At 45.8% G+C, this 16,879-nt stretch overlaps 1 protein-coding gene across 3 annotated transcripts; it reads right to left on the bottom strand.

The window, feature by feature from the left end:
- Positions 1-714: 714 nt before the first annotated feature.
- CCNE1 (cyclin E1) lies at positions 715-16,178 on the bottom strand. 3 transcript variants are annotated; one of them, XM_015412128.1, is made up of 12 exons: positions 15,883-16,178; positions 15,028-15,079; positions 13,720-13,810; positions 13,523-13,591; positions 8,660-8,805; positions 8,434-8,569; positions 7,234-7,380; positions 5,199-5,294; positions 3,588-3,722; positions 3,392-3,503; positions 3,125-3,282; positions 715-1,318 (listed from the first exon to the last, which is right to left on the bottom strand). In XM_015412128.1, exons 2-12 carry the CDS (start codon positions 15,039-15,041, stop codon positions 1,196-1,198), a joined length of 1,227 nt encoding a protein of 408 aa, XP_015267614.1. In that variant the 5' UTR covers positions 15,042-15,079; positions 15,883-16,178; the 3' UTR covers positions 715-1,195. The 3 variants fall into 3 exon arrangements, with proteins under 3 accessions (XP_015267614.1, XP_015267613.1, XP_015267615.1); XM_015412127.1 differs by having other exon boundaries at positions 8,660-8,808; XM_015412129.1 differs by lacking the exons at positions 15,028-15,079; positions 15,883-16,178 and having other exon boundaries at positions 8,660-8,808; positions 13,523-13,628; positions 13,720-13,800.
- Between the last annotated feature and the right edge of the window lie 701 nt (positions 16,179-16,879).

A 16,879-nucleotide genomic window follows, 5' to 3' on the forward strand; every position in this document is an offset into this window, starting at 1 on the left:
TGCCTTCCCTTCCCTTCAAGGGGGGGCTTGCCTGGGCTCCCCACAGCCACAGGGCGCCTGGGCAAGCCAAGGGAAGGCATGGGGGTGTGGTCTAATATGCTAATATGCTGCGCTGTCAGGGACGTGGTCTTCTCTGGCCTGGCCAAGGGTCGGCTTGCCCGGGCTCCCCGCAGCTGCAGGGCGCCCAGGCAAGCCAAGGGAAGGCAGTTTAAACTGCCTTCCCTTCCCTTCAAGGGGGGGCTTGCCTGGGCTCCCCACAGCCACAGGGCGCCTGGGCAAGCCAAGGGAAGGCATGGGGGTGTGGTCTAATATGCTAATATGCTGCGCTGTCAGGGACGTGGTCTAATATGCTAGCGGGTTTCTGCTGTTGGGTGTGGTCTATTATGCTAATGCGTTCCTGCTGGGCTTTTTCTACAAAAAAAGCCCTGAAGGGTAATGTGCAGAGCATTCCAGAATCTACAGAAGCATCGTTTTTGGAAAGGGACCAAAACGTGAAGGAGGAAAGTGACAGAGAGTTTAGACCGGGCGTAACTACGTAGGAGAGCCCAGTATGTCCCACTACCAGGCTCCATTGCTGTCTGTTAATCGTGGAAACGCTGCCCCACAAGTACTTCTTCTCTCAGCTGTTGTTGAAGAAAGCAAAAACGTTGCTCCTTCTACCCTTGAAAGCTTTTTTAGAACCACAGAACACGGAACATTTGCATAAAACCCAGCAGACAGCATTTTATTTAAAAGTCAAGACACACCATATAATTTACACAAAGGTTTTTTAAAAAGAAGTACCAACCTGTAAACTAAAGGTCTGAAGAGATGCTTGCTCTCCACAGCTAGTTCAAAGCTAAAGCATCTCGTGTTCAGAGCTCCAAAAGCAGCAGAGGGCAGAGCCCTTTCTCAATCCATCAGCACATCAAGTATCACCTTCCTTAGCAGCAATTCAAGCAAATGCCTGTTTTTTGGGGGGGGTGGCGGCTGGTGAACTCGATCAGTTCATTTTCAAAAAGTGTTCAATAAAAATAGTTCTCATAATGCAAATTTTCTTCCATCATTAAAAAAAGAAATGTTAAAAAGTTCTCCCTTTTTAAAGGAATTCTTAACGCTTTTCAGTCATTGGCAGTGTCTCCTGGTAGAGGAGAACCAAGAATTGGCAATAAAAAAGAGAGGCACTTCAGCCGAAAACTCTGGACAGCTTGCATGGTCACAATTGCTGAGATGTACAGGACAGTTTCTTACTGCTCTGGGGTGGGGTGAGGACACCAGTGGGTACAGGCGATGTCTGGTTTTTCTCAGCCACCGTGACCCGTTTTGCTTCAGTTCTATCCTAGAAGAGAATTGCCAAGAGGGAATTATTTGACAACACAGACACACTAGACTCAACTGCACAGAAGGTTTTCTCACATGTGTTTTCTCACATTTCAGGAGAAACCCTGTTAAGAAATCCCAGCGCACAAGATATACAAGAACTGCATCAAAGGAGAAACACATGTACACACGTATATGCCTTACAGTGTTCAATCTAGGCATGTATATTTGTTTGGTACATGTCACTTTAAACACGATTCCAAACCTAAACCTGTTCTTTTGTGCTTGTGTGTTATGAGAACAGCCCAGCACACATTTCAGGGATACGCATCTAAATACATTTTCCCCTCTCTTCTATATATTGAACATATGAAGCTGCCTTTCACCGTGCCAGACCACTGGTTCACCTAGTTCACGACTGTATTGCATATTTTGACTGGCAATGGCAACAGCTCCCCACAGTCTGCAGAAAAGTATTTCCCAATATCTGCAGAGCAGATATTTAAGTCCAAACGCTTAGCCAAGGGTGTCAAACTGACTGGAAATGTGTTATTTAAAGTTTTAAAAATCTTTACTTGTGTTTGTCTGTGTCCTTTATAAAGTTTATAGGCATTACCTTTTATGACACATGTGGCCCGGCCCAACAAGGTCTTATTTATGTCAGCTCCGGCCCTCATAACAAATGAGTTCGACACCCCTGCCTGAGTTTAGACAATCCCAGTGTGGCTCAGGGAACACAGACCAAATCAGAGATCAATCATCCGTTTATCCTGTCTATTTATATCTTTTCTCTCCCTTCCTCTAACAGAATTGTACTTCTCTCCTCTTTTCTGAGAATGTGTAATGTGATATACTCGTTTCTCCCCTCCTTTGTTTTATCCTCACAATGAACTCATGTGGTAGGTAAGAATGAACAGCTGAAGGTCACTTCATGGCAGAGTGCAATCTCGAACCTCGGTGTTTCCTGACCTGGTTTGACATTAACCACTGAACCCATGAAGCTGCCTTATACTGGCTGAGGACAGACTGGCAGTATGAAGTGCGAGGGAGGCGGGGCAAAAAGACCCAGACCAAGTTATGCCAGGGATTCCCAGTCACACTGCACCTACTGATGCAGGAGCATACCGGGGAGGAGGCGCAAGGGAGTGTTCGCACTGTTGATCCACCCCTGGCGGAGGCACGGATGTAAGCAGCTGTTTTTCCCTACGGCGTATAGGTGCAGCAATGCAGCTTGTTTGCTGCTTTTAGCGTGCACACTTCCGGGAAGTGGGATCAACGCGCCCTCCAGGGTTCTGCTTTCATGTGGTACTTTTTTAACGCGGTAGGGAATTATCATAGGACGGGGGTTGAGTAAGGCTGAGGAACGCCTGACAGCTGTGGCTGTGTGAACCGGCCCCTTTAATCCGTTTGTGAAACGTGACTCTATTGGGCCAAACTGCCAGTCTGAACTCAGCCCCTGAATCAGTCCGTTGGTCAGTCAAAGTCAGTACTGTCTAATCAGACTGGCCGTGGCTCTCCGGGGTTTCAGGCTGAGGCCTTTCACATCACTGGTGAACTGGTCCTTCTAGCTGGAAGTGCAGGGATGGAATCTGGGGACCTTCTGCATGCCAAACAGAGGCCTTACCGCTGAGCCGCAGCCCCTCCCCCACAGTGGCTCATGGGTAGCTTTTCCTAGCAGCTCGGGAAGGTACCTGCTGTTCGAGAACAGCTTTCATCTTGTGTTTCAAGAAAAATGTACACATCATGGATTTGCTTGCACATGTTTTCAGGCTCTACAAGAACCAGAACACTTTGCCTCTGGCAGGCTGCACAGCGTGAGACTTACCAACAAACCAAAGGTGTTTATGTGCGTTTGTATGTTGTGCGAATCTTCTTCAGGAATGCCCCTGAAATGTTTGAGCGCAGAGCTCCCCACCTCCCTGATGGCTAGTGCAAAAGGAACCATCCACTTCACACAATCTTCTATGTCACACAATTCATAACCTAGGAAGTTAAGAAAGGAAACCTTGTTTGTAAACTTATGAATCAACTCCACCAACATACTAGAGCTGACAGGTTAAATAAAATAATAATCATCATCATGGCAACTTACCCGAAACTTTCTGCATCAGCTCACAAGAAGAGAAGTGATACAAGGCAGAAGCGGCTAAAACGCCGTATGTATATTCCAGACAGCCAATATCTAGCACACAAAGATCCAAAAGCTACAAAAGAAGGGGGAAACGTTGATAGGAAGCTATTCTTAAGCATTTCCTGTCATCTGAAGAAGAGAACCCACACCTTCTCACCTCTGCTATTTGCACAAATATTTGTTGGGGATATCGTGGGAGCAGCACTTCACAAATGTCATTCAGGTAGGCAACTTGCATGTATATGTTGAGCCAGGATACAACTGTCAGGGGACTCAAATTCCAGTTCAGTCCCTAGGGGGAAAAAAAGAACACTTCCTGTTATTTAAAAGATACTTTCATCCCCAACCCTGAATTAAAAAGTTCTCAGGGCTTACAGAATAAAAGCATCCATGGGATTCTTCAGGACCTAAAGCCAGCGGTCCCTGCTGTTTTCTGCTAACCCATAGCATGACTGAGAATAGCCAACACGTTTGATAACCGGAATGGTGAGCCTTCAAACAAAAATCACCACATGGCCTGTTGCAGCAAGCTCTCGTCTCGTGCAACTTTTACAATGGTGCTAAACAAATATGCGTTGGAGCCGACCATCCTAAAGCCTAGCTATGAATGGATAAATCCAGGTGGGTAGCCGTGTTGGTCTGAAGCAGCTGAACAAAGTCTGAGTCCAGGGGCACTTTTTAAAGACCAACAAAGTTTTATTCAAGGTGTGAGCTTTCAGGTGCATGCACACTTCCTCAGACACAGTGAAATGGAACTTACCAGTCCACACATATAAGACAGAGGTTGAACAGCAAATTAGCATACAATACAATGAAATGTGTTAACAGATGCAAACAGGAATAACAAGCTAAGTTTATAAGGTCGTCACTGTTTGGATTGAATTAGATATGTCAAAATTGGCGACAGGTGTGTAAGTGTACCCTTCTAAATTACGGAGTGCTAAGAACTATCACTGGAGACCCTGCTGTCATGCTTCCGATGAATGAAGAAGAGGAGATTGGATTTATACCCCGCCCTTCACTCGGAGTCTCAGAGCAGCTTACAAACTCCTTTCCTTCCCCATCCCCACAACAGACACCCTGTGAGGTAGGTGGGGCTGAGAGAGCTCTGAGAGAACTGTCCTTGAGGGAACAGCTCTGACAGAACTATGGCTTGCCCAAGGTCATCCAGCAGCTGCAAGTGGAGGAGTGGGGAATCAAATCCGGTTCTCCCAGATTAGAGTCCGCGCACTTAATCACTACACCGAACTGGCTCTTCTGTCTTAAGAAGCACACTTGCTCTCCTAAGCCCAGTTAGGAGCAGAGCCTGGGAAAGCGGACTTGTTTGCACAAAAGAAAACAGCCAGAACCTATTTCCAAGCGTGGAACAGCTCACCCCTCTTCTTCACGTCACCCCCTTTTCTTGCTCATTATGGCAGTGCAGTTGGTGGGCAAAGAATCTCTCCCCCCCCCCAGTGCTTTGGATGCAAAGGCATGCCAGGACACCCTCGGAAATGTACTCTCAGGCTGACCTGACATCTCCCAAATCACCCCAGGGGCATCTGAGATACTGCCAAGTCTAGATAGTAGTGACCATGGAAGATAAATGGAAAATGTGGTCAGTGCCATGCAAGCCTACCTAACTTACGTGCTTTCAACAACGTGGGAACTGAGTACATAAGGTCTGGGTGGCTGCTACTTTTAAGAACAAAGAAAACAGAGAAACACCTTTCATACAGTTCCTTCCTTTTTGGAACTTCCAAAAAGCCTTGCGAAGAGCCAAGCCTACCTTCATAACAATGAGTTCCATGCTTAGGATTTCGTCTTCTGTACACGCTCCATCTGTAACATACGCAAACTGATGCAGCTTTGGGGGATAGATTTCCTGAAATACGAAGAAGACATCAATGTGTTGTCAGTGGTGTTCAGAAATCACGGTAATGGCAAAGCCAGATGGCTTCAGACACGACGACAACGATCACGGTCTACATTTTCGGTAACAAGACTATTCTGATCTCTCCAAGCCCGGGAAACCTCCCTGCATGTCAGTCAGGGCACGCATCACACGATAGCGGCTTCACACCTTGGAGACAGAGACCAGTCATCAAGGATCATGCCCCCTTGCATCAAACGTTGCCAAAAGGCAAGCGACAGTGAACGCTGCTGCTGAAGTTCGCATGTGAAAACACATCTTCTTGCAGTTTCCAAACCCGGATTTGTTCGCTTCTCCTACATTCATGGTAGCAGCAACCTTTATACTGCTGACTAAGCCTCTCCAGTCTCATCCAGCTGGAACAGGATTTAGCTGACCCTTCTCTTCTCATCCTGCACAGGACTATAAAGCTTCGATGTCAGCTCAGTGCTAGAGGCGGCTGCAGCAACACCTGTTTCTAGGTGATTTGCAAAAGTAATGGAGAGGGCAAATTCCAGGACAATACAAGGAGGGCAGGCCTTACTTTAGTGAATACTGCATGTACTAAGCCCTATGCATTCAATACTCTAGTATCTATTGATACTTTAATAAAAAAAAATTAAAGGTTCTGGTTTCAACACACAATGTACAGAAATCATTCCTCCCTATACACAAAGGTGTTAACATTCATCCAACACCAGCCAGTGAGCGAGATCTAACAGGTGTCTTTTTTTTTTTGATTGAGCGAAGGGGGTCAATCCTTGAGACGTCCAGCATCTTGCGCTGGGTTCTTCGACTGCAGCAACTGAACTGATATTAGGTTGGGCCGTGCCATCCTCCCCACTGGTGCAAGGGAGAGGAAGGGCCCCTTCTGATCCCTTAAAGGCTATGCCAGGGATTGCTGGATCCAGGTGGGCAAAAAAGCCATGCAGAACAGGTGAGGTGGAGAATCGTGCAATAGTTGCTCTTTCGCCCTCCTGTGCTTGTGTAAAGGTTGAGTGGATCCAACCTATTGTTCTTTCTACATGTTTCTAGACCGCCTGTCATGATTTCAAGCAGACAGACAACTCCTAAGTGTGTGTACGTGTGTGTACCACCACCACCACCACACACCCACCAAAAAACTTCAAGAAAGCCTTATTCAGAAAAGCAGGGTAATTTTTTTAAATCATCTAAATAAAGCTTTAGCTGGAAATAATGAATTTGCCTGGAAAAAAGATTTAACTACCCAAATGTGAAACATCCAGAAAGGGCTCGTTCAAAAAGGCATCAACATACTGCCAGCCTGGGTTACCTTGGCACATAACTAGAAGTGGTTTCTGGTTTTCAACAGCCAGGCTCCAGCCTCAGCAAGTAATGATTTTCAGTAATGTTGGGGTTAAACTAGACAAACTATTGGTCAATCTGTAACCAGATGTTGTGAGAATTTTCGAATTGGTAAACAGCAGCTCCCCCACACGCACACTTGTATCCTAGTCATTCATATCCCACAATTAAAACAGGTCCCCAGAGCTCTAGGTTTCCCCAAAATGGGGCAAATAGCAGTTTGGGAACTATCTGAAGTCTAGAAAGCGAAGTCTATGGGAGAATTAACTCCTCCCTGGGAAATGCATTTACAATCTCCTAGTTTCATTTTGTCCTTTTATAAATTTATAGAAGCCCGTTAAGGGAGCCATTTTGTGAAGTAACAACGACAACATGTAGAAAACAGGTGAATGAAGTAGAAAGGATTTGCTTCAATTCCAAACTCCTATCCATCATGTTTGAACGAAACAGGGCCTACATACAAGATATTCATTTTGTAATGGCCTTTGGCCACAAGCAATAAACATTTATTACTATTACAAGATATTTACTTCTAAGCCTCATTTTTCAGCTTTTTAAATAAGCTTGAATTGAACACTAATGTCACCTCAAGTTTTGCGGCTATAAATAAAGATGAAATCCCAATAAGTTGCAGAAGTGTCTTTACAACATTGTGTTGTGTTGCCATGAACCGATCAAAGAAGTCTTGTGCCAGGTAAAATGTCTCTCTGTGGAGTTTGTAGACCTCACAAACCTGCAGACAGACAGACGAGTGTTATTCTGCCTCTTTGGATCAATCCATGATTGTTTACATTTTGCAGGACTGCCTTCTCGGAAGACAAATGATAACCTGTATTCATCTGGTTGGTAAGGTAGCTCACTTTCACCATCCTAATGGATATTTTTATCCTTTGCTGTACAAAATGGCACTCTTTAGAGTTCCTCAGTGAATGAGCAAGTATTTGTCCTGATTAACCACAGCGCTATTCGAATTTGGAGTATCTTAAACCTTTGTTTTAGGGAATTCAACTGTCCCTAGCAAGCTCCATCACTCCTCGGGGGAGGGGGGAAACCAGCACAAAAAATAAAGAACTCTATCACCGTCTTTTAAGACACCCACAGAACAATATTCTTGAGAAGCCAAAGGCTCTTCTACGGCATTCTGTTTTAGAAGCCCCCTCCTCCCCAAAACTGTGAGATAGACTCAGATCTTGCATATTCCCTTTGGGAGGCTATTCCTTAATTTGGTGGTCCAGTGTCTACTGGTAGGGCAATAAAAACTAACCCAAAGATAAACAGCAGTTTCTGCATGTGTAGTAGAAACTCTGGGTGTCTTGACGAAAAGTCTAAGGGTTAAGGATGCTCACTGCTCTCCAGGACCCATGAAATACTGAGGGCCGTTGAGGGTCAGGAGCGGCCTGTCTAGCCCAGCATTCTAAACAGCACATGGTACACATCCCACAACTACAATTCTTACCCTCTTAAAGCTCTCCTGTACGCCACAGGAAAAGAGAGGTAAAACGACCTCCATTCTTCCCTGAGTTACACTATTAAAAGACCAGTTTTCTGTTCACCTTGCCCTAAATCTCAGCAATTGTTCCTACAAAACGTTTGCGCTACCTGGCTGAGGACAAAGTGCAGGTAATTAGTAGCTCCCTAATCTATCCTCAGACAGTAGATGTTTTAACTATTCATGGAAGGGAAACCTCAATTGTTTGCGATGTCCCCCCCCCCTCCTCGATTACTTGCCGGGCCAGTTTACTGCCAACATAACTTGCTCAAAGCATACGCAGAAAGTGAAACTCACCTCCATTAACCAGTCAAGGAGAATTACCCGCATTTTAGGTTGCAAGAGAGGATGCCTTTGCATATATTGCTTGTCCCTCACATATGTCTGTTCTTTGTTGATCATGTTTTTCCACACTTCATCTCTATTTGCCCAGCTAAAGGGGAGGAAGGAAGATGTGTTAAGACTAGCTTTAACAGAGACCACCGCCACACTAGACTATGAAATGAAGGGGGAAAAATGTTACCCCAAAGCAGGCAGTGGCGAAGTTCTAGCTGAAAGAAGACTCTGATGCATGAAAGAGGAGAAGTTTGGACTTGCCAGCTCATCATCTTTGTCTGGTGTGGGGATCAACATATGGGGATTTGCGTGTGCTTCAGACCTGGACGATAGCTGCTGAAGGAAAAAGAAAGGGGAAGGCTATCAAGGACACCCATGCTTAGCTATATGACCAGTTTACATTTCATCTTCCTTTCTGAAGGGCTATGGTGATCGAAGGAAGAAGCAAATGGTCACAAGCACAACAGGAAGCCTTTCTCCACCAGCGATTCCTGTTTCTAAAACAGCAACTGTCTCTCCCAAGCACTCAGTTTCCAAGCTCTCAGTTTCAGAACCCCCATCTGCTTATCGGTCCACCTAATGGCGATATCCTTGATGCCCGAAACCAAGAAAAAAGGAGATTGAGACTTCAGGCGGGGAGGAAACAGATGGAACTTCCAAACAAATAGTCTGATTCCTCAGAGTTCCTCTGTAAACGAACATACATACACCCCAAAAGAGAAAGAATGCTGGCTTCCTTAAAACAAAAGCAAAACTAAAAACATGTTATCCAGTGCATCCTGCCAACGAGAATCACTTTGCTACTAAAGTCTGACCTGTATCTGCATTATGGAATGGTAGTCTCTAGAAAATAATTACAGTAAAAGCTTTAATTATCCAGCACTTGTGGGGAATGGGGTTGTTGCTTATTGCTCTGCCCTGCCTCCCCCTGAAAAACCGACAGCTGTCAAAACCCAGCTTGCTGGGGGCACCACGGCAACAGCTCCTATACCTGGGTGGACCCTTCCCCTTAACCTCCCCAAGAGAGCATGCAGACAAGAGGGCCAGCTTGTCCAGAGCTCATCCCCCCACAGAGCTGGCTCCTGACAACTCAAGGCAGGCTGAGTGGGAAGGACTGACCCAAGGATGAAATCAACTGGCAAGGAGAGAAAGAAACAGAGAAAGTTGAGGATATGGGGGCTGCCAGGAGGAGAGAAATAATGTGAGGAGTTGGATACCAAAGGAAGGTGCTCTTCACCATCCCTTGCAGGTTCTCCACCACAAGACCAGGCTCAGTCTGGCGACCAGGCTGGCACTACATAAGTGGGCCAGACTTTTTCCAGAGGGGGAGGGAAGCTGCAGACATGGGGGAGGGGCGATAAAGGTAAGTTGGCTGCTGTGTCAGAAGGAAGCGGAAATGGGGAACTTTCAGGGAAAGGAAGAGGAAATAGCAGGGGAGGGGAAATGAGATTTCTCCCTGCAATTCCTTGCAGGTCTCCCGCTTGTCTATTCTAATATACAAGCTGCATTGTACAACCTGGACACGAACAGAGCTAGTTCAGGAAACACGGAGAGAACTTTAGCTGCACCATAACTGTCTTGGGAGCCAGAGAGGCACTTGCTGAAACACTCTGCTTCCACCAGCTGGGCGCTATAACCATCCTTTTCATCACATTAAAAGGGGTCCCGTCCTCACAATTAAAAGCTTCGGCCTTATGTTACACTGAAGCCACTAACGAAGAGTATGAACGCGGTATACGAAGCTGAGGTTTAGCGATCTACCCGGTGTATAAAGAAACGCAGCCATCACATAACCTCTCCAAAAGCTGCAGACATGGGGGAGGGGCGATAAAGGTAAGTTGGCTGCTGGGTCAGAAGGAAGCAGAAATGGGGAACTTTCAGGGAAAGGAAGAGGAAATAGCAGGGGAGGGGAAATGAGATTTCTCCCTGCAATTCCTTGCAGGTCTCCCGCTTGTCTATTCTAATATACAAGCTGCATTGTACAACCTGGACACGAACAGAGCTAGTTCAGGAAACACGGAGAGAACTTTAGCTGCACCATAACTGTCTTGGGAGCCAGAGAGGCACTTGCTGAAACACTCTGCTCCCACCAGCTGGGCGCTATAACCATCCTTTTCATCACATAAAAAGGGTACCTGCCTCACAATTAAAAGCTTCGGCCTTAATTTACACTGAAGCCACTAACGAAGAGTATAAACGCGGTATACGAAGCTGAGGTTTAGCAATCTACCCGGTGTATAGAGAAACGCAGCCATCACATAACCTCTCCAGTGGACGAGTTTGGGTTGTTTGTGGTCTCTTCTTTGCACACTAATGTAGCTTGCACTATTCTTACACCTCTTACTTTTTCTAGGCATGCTGCTGCTAAAATGGGACCCATTCTTATTAATGGCCAATAGCTATTTGTACTAGAAAGTAGCTTACACGATATTATGCGATGGATTAAAAGCTTCTATTGAGCTATCAAAATTTTGGCAATATTAACCTACAAAATAACTCGTGTAATATATCATGGCATTGCCACTTTCTCTGTACAGCAGCAGATGCTTCAGTATTGGCTTTATTTCTGAATATGAGCTATAGAGCTAATACATTTTACAGAACAGGTTTTTAAAAAAAAATGGGTATTGGGAACCTAACCATGTTGCTGTCTGCACTTATACACTATGGATGGCATTCTGATGAGTACCAGAAAATTGTCCAAGGATGTGACAATAGTGGTTCTACTCGAGACTAAATAACACCTGTGAGCAGTGTTCCCTCTAAGCTGAGTTAGTGTGAGCTAGCTCACTGTTCCATTCTTATTAATGGCCAATAGCTATTTGTACTAGAAAGTAGCTTACACGATATTATGCGATGGATTAAAAGCTTCTATTGAGCTATCAAAATTTTTGCAAAATTAACCTACAAAATAACTTGTGTAATATATCATGGCATTGCTACTTTCTCTGAACAGCAGCAGATGCTTCGGTATTGGCTTTATTTCTGAATATGAGCTATAGAGCTAATACATTTTACAGAACAGCTTTTTTTTAAAAAGTGGGTATTGGGAACCTAACCATGTTGCTGTCTGCACTTATACACTATGGATGGCATTCTGATGAGTACCAGAAAATTGTCCAAGGATGTGACAATAGTGGTTCTACTCGAGACTAAATAACACCTGTGAGCAGTGTTCCCTCTAAGCTGAGTTAGTGTCTATCTCCTCACTGTTTTTTAGCCTCCAGCTCACAGATTTTTGTCTTAGCTCAGGAAGGATGGCTCCAGAGCAAACTAATTTATGCAGTAGCCAAATCACCTGCTCACAACTTTAATGCCAGTAACTCACAAAGTAGAATTTTTGCTCACAGGACACCACAGCTTAGAGGGAGCATTGCCTGTGAGCATGGCACAGTTCTACTCTGAGGCCCATCTATCTCCTTTTCTCCTTCCTTTACACTCACACACAGCTGTGTTGTTCGCTGTATGCCTCATTTGACTGCATTGTCTTACACTGTGTAATCCACTTTAAGGCTGCCGTCACACACACCGAATAATCCACTTTCAATGCACTTTCCAACTGGATTTTGCCAGTTTGCATAGTAAAAATACAGTTGGAAAGTGCACGGAAAGTGAATTATTTAGTGTGTGTGACCACAGCCTAAGTTTCAGTAAGAAGGGCAGACTATGAAGGAAATAATAAATAATGGTAACTTTAAAACCTGTTGCCATGTAGTATCTTGATGAGCAAATGGCAACCATCCTAGGGTATGGATACAACTGATGCTTGCAAAATACATATTTTTTCCAGTCACACGTTATCCTCTTGTATGGTAACACCCAAGGCATTTTATTTGTAAATGTAAAAAGGCAATGTATGAGGTGCACGGAAAGTGAATTATTCTAAGCTGTGGAATCTTGTGAGCAAAAAACCTACTTTGTGAGCTACAGGCATCAAAGTTATGAGCAAGCGATTTGGCTACTGCATACATTAGTTTGCTCTGGGGTCATCCTTCCTGAGCTAAGACAAAAATCTGTGAGCTAGAGGCTAAAAAACTGTGAGCTAGCTCACATTAACTCAGCTTAGAGGTAACACTGCCCACAACACGAGTCTGGTGAAGGAAGAAAAATATCAGAGCAAAAGCTGGGTAGCTCTCATTGTCAACTGAGAAATTCATTTCATGTAAGAGGACAAATAGGAAGGAAATGCCTTTTCCATGGGGTGTGGTTGCTTATGAAGTAAAAAGTTTACAGGGTGACTAACAACTGAAAAAGGAATACACAGCATGTGGACTCCATAAAGGGAGTCCATCTATGACAGTAGTCCGGGCCAGAACTGGGAACACACATGAAGCTGCTTATACTGAATCAGAACCTTGATCTCTAAAGCAGCTCTCCAAGGTCTCAGGAAGAAGTCTTTCACATCACCTACTACCTGCTCTTTTTACCTGGAGATGCCAGGGATTGAACCTGGGCCCTTCCGCATGCCAAGAAGAGGCTCTTCCACTGAGCCACAGCCCCTCCCCTGACCTAGTATATTTTGGATTAGCCCCTGTATTAAAAACAAAAATGTATTACTCGATCACTTACTTTTCCAGTTTAAACTAGTGTCTGAAGCACTGTTGCATGAAGATATATTCTTCGCAACATCGGCCACGCTTTACCTTTGTTTACCAGGGCTCTACAAGGCTCATTTTAAAACAAAAAACATGGTGTTTCACACAGCCCCATGTATCTGCACGTGGTCAAGAAAGGAACAGTGAGTCTTAAACGTGAGATATTTTTGTTTCCTATTTTTACAGAACCTTATTGTGGTTATTGACAAGATCAAGAAGCCACTGTTATTTCAAGGAACAGTGGTAGTTGCCAGGATTTCAGCTGAACCTCCTGATTTAGCAAAGAGAGCGTAGATTGATTGAGACCATCTGGTAAGTACAAGATGGAGGCAATGTTTTGAACAATGGGCTCCTAGATAACAGCACAAAAATTTAAGTACTGCATCACATGAGACAGGACTCAAAGAAACAATATGATTAATTATTAGGTACTAATAAAATGCCAGAGACAATACCTGGCTTTCATTCTGTTTCTTCTTGGACATTTCCACTGTAGAAATTTCTTCATCTGGATCATGTAAAAACTACATTAAGAAAAGAGAATCAACACAGGGCTAAAACCTGCAACAAATTAAACAAAGGCAGCAGCTCAATTTACATCCTTCCCTCAACCGTTTCTATGCTATCAAGGACTCAAAAACTTTGCACTTACAATTGCGACATCAGCTTTTCTTTTGCGAGTTCGGGTGGCCAAATCAGCACCCGCTTCATCCTCCGTCGGAGTTTTCTTGTCCTTGTGGTCGCTGTCAAAGAGATAAAAAGCCAAGGGTCCACCATCACATGCCAGATCTAGAGATTTATGTGTTTATACTCCATGTTAATTTGTTCCGAACCAGTGTCAACCCCCAATGCAAATTACAGCCTTCGCTCTTCACTTAAGAAAAAATCATGAAGTTGGAAGGAAACATGTTTCCATGCAAATTGCCAGTAACTGGTGCCAACAGCCAGAAAACTAACAGGGGCCTGCTACAGTTAAGATAGACAACCCATAATGTGTTAATAGCACTGCACTCCACACCCAATTCAAACCAGTGAAATTTTCAAAGCCCCAAATGGCCTGCAACAGTACCTATAGGACCAGCTCTACCTATATCAATTTGCACATGTCCTAAGATCTCCCAGATAGACTTTCCTGAGGGAGCCCAGCCTTTCAGAAGCACAACAGTTGTAAATTTTTGGAAACGCCTTGAGGTGCAGCCCCTAAACTGCGGAACTCCTTCCTACAGAAGGCATATAATCTCTACAGGTCTTCTGGCTTCCTTGGTAAACTTACTGAGGAAGGCCCATACTTGTTTTAAAGATGTTATGAGCTGCCTTGACTAGGAAGCAGCCCAGAATGCAGTACACCGCCTTGACTAGGAAGCAGCCCAGAATGCACTACACCAGGGATCCCCAACCTGTGGGCATGTTTGGAATTGATACAGGGTGGTGGCACAGCCCTAAAATGGCTGCTGCAGAAGGCAGAGCCAACTGCAAAATGTCAGAAAGTGAGGTTGTGCGTAACTCCTGCTAGTAACTTGTAACTTTTAACATTTCAGGCAGAAGCTCTGTTTGACTGTATGCCTTGTTAAATGAACATATTGTTTAAAAACAGTTTCTTGCATACACACAATGCAGGTACACATATTGAGCTAGCTAAGAAATCCTCATCTGGCAGTATTTGTCCTCATTTTGCAGGCATCTAACCTGGCTTTACATGAGCAGGGAAAAACCCTGCATGGACCTTTTCACTTTCTAAAATAAAAGGTATCAGTAGGCATCATGGCAACCCCATGCACCCCTTGGGCTATTGCTGTACTACACAAACAAACCGGCTGATTAAGTGCCATCAAACTACATTAAGCACACTTGAAAGCATGGCCTCCCCAAAGGTTCCTTTGAGATTTGTCAAAAGGAGCCCCAGAGGCCTATAGGCTCCTCCTGCAAGAGGCCTTGATAAGGGAAGATATAGGAAACTCACCTCTTGCTAGGCATGGTAGCCTGGAGAGATCAGTACAAGGCAGGCTCAGGCCCTGGAAGGGGGAGAAAAAAAGTTGCAAGGATGAATGACAAATGCTCCCAGACCTGGGAAAGCCAACTATGAAGGAAGAATATCCATTCCTAGGAAGAAGATCCAAATTTAAGAATAGCCGAGACTTTAGAAGGCTAGGAAAAGAGGAAAATATTGACATGCATAAGGAGAAAGAAGAAAACATCCACATAGACTACAGGCCTAAATAAATAAGCCTCATGCAAGAAAGAAGTGCATGGAAGAGGCAGCACATGCGTGCATATCATACATATAATATTTCATATGCATATAAAAGAATAAGCACAAACCCACATATTGAGGGGGTTTTAACATACCCACTGGGCCCCAAACTGGGAAAGAAAAGAACTTCACAGACCATATGCTGCAGTCTCCCCACCATGCACAATACGCCACGATAGCCACTCCACCTTCCCCCACACCCCAACCAACCTGACCCCCCTTCCTCCAAGAGCAATCCAAGGCCAACCACCCACCCATCCACAAAGCAGAGCCCCCTACTGCGCCTCCCCCAACCCCTAAACTACACTGACCGGGGCAGAGCCCACAAACTCTCCAAAAAAGCCCTGGCAAACCACCAGGACTAAACCAAGGGAAAAGGGGGGGGGCACATCTTTGCCCTCCCTCCTTTGGGAAATAAGAACACCCCCCCCCTCACACGCTATACCTATGAAGGGGGGGGGGAGGAAGAATCACCCAAGAAATGCCAGGTGTGTGTCTGCTTGGGGAGGAAGGGAGGAAGGGGAGAGATAGAGAGAAGACCCCCCCACCCTTAACCCTCCTCACCCTCTGGCGAGGAGGACCTTCTTCCCCGAGGCGGCCCGGCGCGCGAGAGTGTGTCTGTGGCGTTGGCGGGCGGGACTCGGGGAGGCGGGCTCGCCGTCTGGCCTGGGCGCCTCCTCAGAGCAGAGCAGAGCGCAGCGCGGCGGATCCAGGCCCCAGCCAGGCCGGCCCTCTTTTTTTTGGCGCGCCCGCCGTCGCCACCAGCCGGGCCCTTTAAGTCTCCCGCGGGGCAGCCCCCGCCTCGCCTCGCCGCCCCAGCTGGCCGCCGCCATCGCCACCCCCGGAATCCCCTCAGGCGAAACCCCCCCTCCGCCCCCAGGTGAGCGCCGGCGGCGACCCGGCCCAGGCCGCGCGGAGGGGAGGGGAGAGGAGAGGGGGGGGTCCGCTCCGGAGGGAGGGGGCGGGGCTAGAGGAGGGGGCGGGGCCTGGAGGACGCCACGGCGCCGAGCGGGAAGAAACGGCCGTTTACCCCCCCCCCACAAACACACAGTCCTGAAAAGGGGGGGGGCCCCCTGAGGAAGATTTTGGGGCCTTGGACTGCAAGGAGATCAAATCAGTCAATCCTAAAAGAAATCAACCCTGACTGTTCCCTGGAAGGCCAGATAATGAAACTGAAGCTCAAATACTTTGGCCACCAAATGGGAAGGGAGCCCTCACTGGAGAAGACCCTGATGGCAACCATAGATGGCAACTGTGATTCTGGTCATCATGGAAATCAAATTCAATACATTTTCTAAAAATTTCTTGGCCAAGCCCTTTCCTACCGAACTGACTAGTATTCCTTGGAGGGCATTTATGACCATTAAAATCACCCATATTGTCTATCTCACCAAGTTTTGCGGAATGAGGATAGTCGTAAAGAGGGGAATTGGGTGGGATTGACTGAAGAAGCGGGCTAGAGCCGCCCCGCTGTCTGAGCAAAAAAAGAAAATGGATACTGTTTCTAATAGCCTCACAATATAGAAGAGGGCTAGGCTTTGAGAAGGGAGCACTCACTGGA

This window comes from Gekko japonicus, unplaced genomic scaffold (genome assembly GCF_001447785.1).
Source record: "Gekko japonicus isolate JY-2015 unplaced genomic scaffold, Gekko_japonicus_V1.1 scaffold2067, whole genome shotgun sequence".
Lineage (NCBI taxonomy): Eukaryota > Metazoa > Chordata > Lepidosauria > Squamata > Gekkonidae > Gekko > Gekko japonicus.